The sequence below is a fragment of the Pseudophryne corroboree genome, chromosome 6, assembly GCF_028390025.1.
Source record: "Pseudophryne corroboree isolate aPseCor3 chromosome 6, aPseCor3.hap2, whole genome shotgun sequence".
NCBI lineage: Eukaryota > Metazoa > Chordata > Amphibia > Anura > Myobatrachidae > Pseudophryne > Pseudophryne corroboree.
The window spans coordinates 11777208-11784660 of record NC_086449.1 but is presented as its reverse complement, the minus strand read 5'-3'; the positions used below and the strand labels follow the sequence as shown (position 1 = coordinate 11784660).

The following is a 7453-nucleotide window of genomic DNA, read 5'->3' as shown; positions in this document are numbered from 1 at the left end:
GGTGCAACAATACCCTTTGAGTAGACCTGCAGAGATTACGATAGGGCCCTTGCAAACCAAACATTCTTTTCTGTTGGCTGCATCGGCTCCGACTAATCTACTCAGCAGAGACTTATTGTGTAAAATGCGGTGTGTCATATATTGTACTCCTGAGGGTGTCTTCTTGGATATACCTGAGAACCACGCTCAAGAAGTGCAAGATATATTAGACACCGCTCAAAGGCTAATGTCGCATTTTACTGTTATAGACAAGTGTCCATCAAAGGTAGAGGAAATTTTCTCACAAATACCGGGTTTCCTTTGGACCAAAGATGGACAAGACACTGGATTGATGGCAAATGTAGCTCCAGTAGTACTACAAGTAAAAGATGGTAGGATGGTAAGATAGCTCCAAAAATCCCTCAGTACCCTCTGAAGTCATATGCGCTTTGAATACACCTTACACAAGTAAGCATACATCTAAGAACCTCTCAGTCATCATTCCTGAACACCAATTCGGGTGCTTTCAAAAAGGAGGTGGATTTCTGAACTTTCATTGGGACTATACCAACACCTTTACTCTCCACTTTGCACAGCTGGGAAATATCTTCAATCATTACAGTATTACACTATTTTGTGTTTTCTGTTTTTCTTTTCATTTGTTGTGAATAACATCCATCCACGGGGACAATCTGGATTTTTGGGATATTGGAGTGCAAAGTGAGATTGTAACTTTTTTTTCTTTCACATTGTATATAGGCCGGTGACCTATTAAGTACTTTCCATTGCAGCTTCTTATTGCAGCACTAAAAGATATTTATTTTTTATTTTTGTTAGATGTATGTACGATTGACTGTAGCCATTATTCTTTTGTATTGTATTGCTTTGTTATTGTAACCCCCTTTCAGTAATAATATGTTGTGGTGTCAGAACCCGGCATTTTAAATACAATCTGGTGTCGTGTTTTCCTTTCCCTGCTAAGGTTTAAGGCTCACCCTTAAGGAAAGGGTACTGTTATGAACCACAGGTAGTGGTTCATTCCTATTTTTTGTTTATAGTTGTCTTGCAGGCCAGGATTTCCCGTTGCTCTGGTTTAAGAAGATTCTTGTTTGCTGCCAGTGGTGAGTCTGTGTAATTGCAGCTTGTTCCCATGTGTTCAGCCTCACCTGTCTGTTGATTGCACCTCTCAATTAATTAAGACAATATGTTATATTCTGCCGCTGGTGATATTTCCAGGGTTCCCGAGTTCTTGAGTTCTGAGCTAGTCCCTGCCAGTTCCTGAGCTCCTGTCTAGCAGTGTCTGTCTAGCTGCTTCCAGTGTCGGCTCCTGAGTGTCAGTTCCTGTGTCGATTCCTGTATCAGTTCCTGTGTCTGATTCCGTGTCCTGCCGTGAAGCATTCCTGTCCAGAAGTCCTGTGGCTTAGTCTTTGCCTGGTCGAGTATCTAGCTTCTTGGTGTCCACCGGTCTGTCGTTTGGGATTCTACCAGTCCTCCGGTTCTGAGAGTTTGTGTCAGCTGCATTGGGGGTTCCTGTCTGTTTGCCAGCATTTGTACAGGTTCCGTGAGTAGCGGCTTTGCCGCATCCGTCGGCCTAGGCCACAGTATTCTTTTGTTATATTTAGTTACTGGTGTTTTGCAGAGGGTTCTGCTTATGCTGTCACCGCCGGCACACAAAAGTATTGTGTCAGCGTGTGGACAGCATTTCCTTTGTTGTTCTTTTCCTTTGGCGGCGTGCCACACATATATTTAGTTTTAGGGTAGTTAGTAGCCCCTAGCTTTTTGTTGTTTTAGCCAGAGGTCCCCTTGTTATTATCCTGTCTCGGTTCACGCCTAGTCTCACGCTAAAAACCTGGGGGCATCGGAGTTGGGCAGACATAATCCGCCCTTCAAACGCGGCTGCCGTGGGCCCAAGAAACCATAGTCACTCAGGCGTGAACTGACCACACGGGTAAAACAATGGAGGTAGGGTGCTAGGGGCTATTTCCACACCACACCTTGTTTCAGCTTCACGTACTGGTGCTCAGGACTCACTACTCAACATCTCCCCTGTTCTGAGCACCAGGAACCTAACAGTACATACACGGTACAGGGCTCTGTTCGCTAATGGTGTAGGTTGAGGATTAAGTATAGTGGCCGCAGCGGCTCTATTTAAAGTGTATGAAATGTATTTTTAAACTGTTGCTTTTAGTCCTGTATGTTAATCAGCATTTACACGTGGGAGCCTTGCTGGAACTTCTATGACAAAAAACAATATTCTTTATTTTACACAAACAAAGGCTGTTAGCCCCCCATCCACCACCCAGTGTTGGGTGGGACAGCCTTGGGCTTCATCCATGGTCCTTGGTGCCTGGATGGGGGACCCCTCGATTTAAGGGGTCCCCGCTTACCCCAGGGTACCCCAACCAGGGGAGACTAGTTGTGGGACTAATTTCACAGCTGCAGGGACCAGAATAAAAGTGTCCCCCGGCTGTGGCATTATCTGTCTGGCTAGTGGAGCCCAGTGCTGGTTTTAAAAATACGAGGGTCCCCTACATCTTTTGTCCTCCATATTTTTGGAACTAGGACCAGACACAGAGCCCGGTGCTGGTTGGCTAAAAACGGGGAACCCATGTCCCATTTTTTCACGGTATTTAAACAACCAGGGCAGGCTCAAAGAGCCCAAGGCTGGTTATATTTAGGAGGGGGAACCCCACACAATTTTTTTTAAAAACACTTTTAACTCTTTTAATACTGTACACAATGAAGCCCTGCATGTATCTCACTGATCCAGCCAGGCTTTATTGTGTTATGTCTGGCATAGCACAATGATGGGGGATGAGAGTAGGGGGAGGTGGTGGAAAGGGGAATGGGGAGGTATGAAAAATACTGTGTTTTGAAATATGTATGTCCGAGTAACCTAACAGCACAAAGGGGAAGGGGAAGAGTGAGGGAGGAGGTGAGGATTAACCAGCAGAGGTCAGAGACGCTGTTGAAAATATTAATTGTCTGTCAGGACCCCAAAAAAGAAACCAATAAATCAATAAATAAAAGCAGTGTGGACAGACACAAATGAACGTGTTAAAGCAATGGTCCATTGACGTTTGGTTTAATTGAGATATTAAATTCAATTCAATTAAAATGAGTTTAAAGCTAAATATCTCTGATTCTGAGGCTCCAATAGGCTCAGAATCAGGTTGGTATGGAAGGGGAGACAATTAGCAACCGGAGGATACCAACCCCAAGTTTCTGTGACTCCCAAAAGGCTCATGGAAAGCATTGGAACCCATGGTGGGTCTTAATTAATGGGCCCATTATAGTCTATGGAAAATAAGTCCACTTTGCTTACTGATATCCCTGGATCTGTATGTCCCAGAGACTGATGACTCATTCCATACAAAATAGGAGACTCTTGGCTTTCTGGGTAGACCAACTACTAGTTTATGTGACACTGCAAAAGGAAATGACAAGCAACCATGTGTTGGGTCCCCTCCATTTGTCCGCCCAGCTTCCATGGAATGCAGTGTTTGGCTATTGTCGGCAGTGATTGAGAGAATACAAATTCTTAGTAAATTACCGAGTTGTATAAAGTACAACATAGATTCTCTAACCCTGATGATCTATAGTACTGTGTTGCTTGAAAGGTTAGTTGCGTCAGAATACACTAATTTATTAATTAGTCACTCCTGCAGATTTACGCTGATTTATGTGAAACCTGTGTGCACTTTTCCATTGAATGTTTTACAATGGATTACATAAAAAAAAATTAATAAAGTGAATGTCAGGGAAAAAAAATGTGGATTTTCATTTTGGGAATCAAGCCCGGGACCTTCAGCGTGGGAGGTGAGAGCTTTCACCGCTAGCCCACGTCGCGGTGTGGAAGATACACAAGTTCATGTGAAAAAGTAATGCAAGCAAAGATTCCTTCCCATTGGTGTTCGTTTATGTTGTTAGGGGACTCAGACGCTCATTTAGTGCACTGTGCATACTGTAAAGTCAGTGAGCTACATTATTCCTTTCACACATTAGTTGCATCTGCATACACAAGTGTTTTAACACGTTCATTTGCGTCTGTATAAACTATTCACATAGTGATTTGGCATCCAGGAACTTAGGGAGGAGCTTTTATCTCTCTCCATTATACTTAATACTACGGGATTTGGATGCTCACATATCCCTAACATCAACAGACCATACTGTACCTGTAACATGTTTGTTTGCATCTGTATATGCTGTACTATTTGTGTCTGTACTGTATATACTGTTATATACTGTATCATAATGAAGCGTAATGAGACGCACCAGTAAAGTAGTTTTATGCTGTAGTTCAGTATTGTATTTTAATGGAGACCACATGAATGCGCATGTGATTTTAAAAAGAGACATCTGGTGGATGATTTTAGGTATTACACTCAAAGGTAACGCCAAACGCTCTGTGCGCCTCTCTTCGACTAGGTGCGACACCTTGTGCCCAGGCACGTTGCATATGTTCGATTGCAACTAACCCCTCAATCAGCCAAGATAACAGAGTACCCATCTGTAACACACTAACAAGATTTTCTCAAAAGCTAAACCCAGTACCCCCCTCCACACACCGCCCCCACCCCCCACCCACTCAAGTCCTCCCTTTTCCTTACCATCATCTCCCTTCCCCAGGCCCTGTGCAGCTCTTGATAACCCTGATGCTAATGCTAAAGATGACGTTAAGACCCTGGACCTCTACGACCCTATGAAGGATTCCATGGCTAGAATGTCTATTTTTATAACTTTAATTTTTTGGGTGCCAATTGTCCTGTATTTTTATGTTCTGTAAGAACAGTAAAGGTATGTAACAATTATACTAAGTAAACCAAGTTATGCAAAGTCAAAGTATCCTTTTATTTATTCAGAACAAATAAAAATGATTGCTGTACTGTATTACACATACTGTATATGGATATATACTGTACAGCATGAACATCTCAACCATCAAAAGAATAATATAAGCATTTCATGCTGCTAATAGAAACAAATCATAAACACAGAATTAGAGGACACATTATAAGGCCTTCTTCTATCTAGGACTAGACTGGCCATCCTGTACTACTGGCAAATGTGGGATGGGCTGATGGCAGGATGGGCAGTCTGACCAGAGTGGGGCTAACAGAGCAGGTATAGCCTTCCGGCTCTTCACTTGGCCACCCACCCTCCCTCCATCCCAACCAAGGCTGGTATAAAGGACATGCTGCGAGGCCAGGCCACCCATGACATACCCAGTGAGCTTTGGCTGTGTCCCCCTTGTCATGCGCATGGGCCTGTGGTTCAAACACAGAGTAAGTTAACAAGGTTCTATCACAGCCCCTGCTTATGGACCTTACTTAGAGATGGACGCAGATCGCTGCATCCAGATCTGAGTCCATCTCCTCACATGCTGGTGTCTGACCAGCAAAGGTCAGGGTTGCCCAGCCTGTGTGAGGCCACCTCCTGATGCATCCGCAATTAGATTGTGGATGCATCGGGAACTAAGGTTGACCCCGGCAGGCGGTTGGCCACCATTTTTGATCAGAGAGGCTGCATGTGAAATCATGCAGTCACCCCAAAAATGTCCCCATCCATTCCCTTCAGCTCACCCCGCCATCCCACACCCAATGCCACGAACGCCTGCCATTATCAATCACATTGTAGTTGCATCCATTGGGGATGCAACCGTAATATGTGGGGTCAGGCAGCTGCTATGCGGCCGCTGTGATTTTGCAGTTTGCCTCCATTAGGAAAATGTGCTGCGGGCTGCACAACTGGCCAGGTCTAAATGACCTTCTATATCCATTGTACATTAGGAAATGTTACTGTCCTTTAAATGTTGGCAATAATGTCACACAGATGCAGTTATTGTGATGTCCTTACATCCCACATAAATCTGATGAATACCGTGCAACAAAACATCTAGCATACATTAGCTGATTTCTGAGAAAGATTGTGCACTGCTCGCATAATGATCCGTATCACCACTTGGTTCCTCAGGCTGTATATCAGTGGGTTCATCATTGGGGTCACCATGGAATAAAGGACAGAGGCCACCTTGTCTAGTTTCTCAAAGGTACTGGAAGAAGAGCGCAGATAAGTGGACAAAATGGCACCAAAGAAGAGGCATATGCACGTGAGATGTGAGGAGCAGGTGCTGAATGCTTTCCTCTGGCCTTCAGCAGATTTAATTTGTAAAATTGAATGAATAATGAGAATGTATGAGACCAGGATAATTATCAAACAACATATGACAGAAGAACCTACAATGAAAACAGTCATCATGTCACAGTAGTACGTGTCAGAGCAGGACAGTCTGATCAATGAAGGCGAGTGACAATAGATATGGTCTATAAGGTTTGACCTGCAGAACTTAAGACTGAACACACAACTGGTATGCACTACTGACTGCAGGAAGCCCATGGAGGTTACCAGGGAAACAAGAGACAGACATTTATTTTTGGTCATTATTGACACATAGTGGAGCGGGTGGCAGATAGCGGCATATCGGTCATACGCCATGATGACAAGTAGAAGACCCTCAATACAACCTAGGGCAGCAAAGAAGTAAAACTGTAGGGCACAGCCAGTCAATGAGATGGTCTTACTTGCAGAAATGAGGTCATGCATCATCTTAGGAGTTACAACTGAGGAGTAGAATATGTCTATCAGAGAGAGGTAGCTCAGGAAGAAGTACATCGGAGTATGGAGGGTTGTGCTGCTATAGATAATTGCCATCATGCCAATGTTGGCAAGTATGGTCCCCGTATAAATGTGTAAGAAGAGTATGAAGAGGAATGGGGCAAGTTTACCATTGTCAGTTAGTCCTGTAAATACAAACATCTTCACCTGGGTCGTGTTTATGACGTCCATATTATTCTCTCTCTCTCTACAGGGGAGAAAATGTAAAATGTTTAATGTAGACATCTCAAAGATAAAATGTTTGCAACATAAAACCAGTGGATATCCCAATGGATGAGATTCTGGTTGTCAGCATACCGACAGCGGGATTCCGACCATTAGAATCCTGATAGCCCCTTGGAAAGTACTCTAACCCTCCCCTGCCTCTACCCTAATCCTAACCCTCCCTTGTGGGTGCATAACCTAACCCTCCATGGTGGTGCCTAAACCTAACCCTTCCTAGTGGTGTCTAAACCTCCCTTCCCTGCTGCCTAAACCTAACTCTCCATGGTGGCACCTAACCCAAACCCTTCCTTCCGTGCTGCCTTAATCTAGCCCTCTATGCATGTTGCCTAATACTAACCTTCCCTTCTAAGTGCCTAAACCTAACCCTCCCTCCCCGGTAACTAACCATACATTTCTTGTCTCTGCACCCTAACCCTAATCTTCCATTTAAAGCCTAAACCTAACACTCCAACTACCCCCCCTCCCCCGTGGCAGGACGCCAATGGTCAGGATTCTGGCTGTCAGGATTTTGATGATGGGATCTCGAGCACTATCAAGATTTAGATGGGGGCTTATGGCATCCTTCAGAATA

General features: G+C 44.2%; 1 protein-coding gene across 1 annotated transcript; it reads right to left on the bottom strand.

The window, feature by feature from the left end:
- Window positions 1-5877: 5877 nt before the first annotated feature.
- LOC134933971 (olfactory receptor 5AP2-like) lies at window positions 5878-6798 on the bottom strand. Its single transcript, XM_063929501.1, has one exon. The coding sequence runs from the start codon at window positions 6796-6798 to the stop codon at window positions 5878-5880; it is 921 nt and encodes a 306-aa protein (XP_063785571.1).
- Between the last annotated feature and the right edge of the window lie 655 nt (window positions 6799-7453).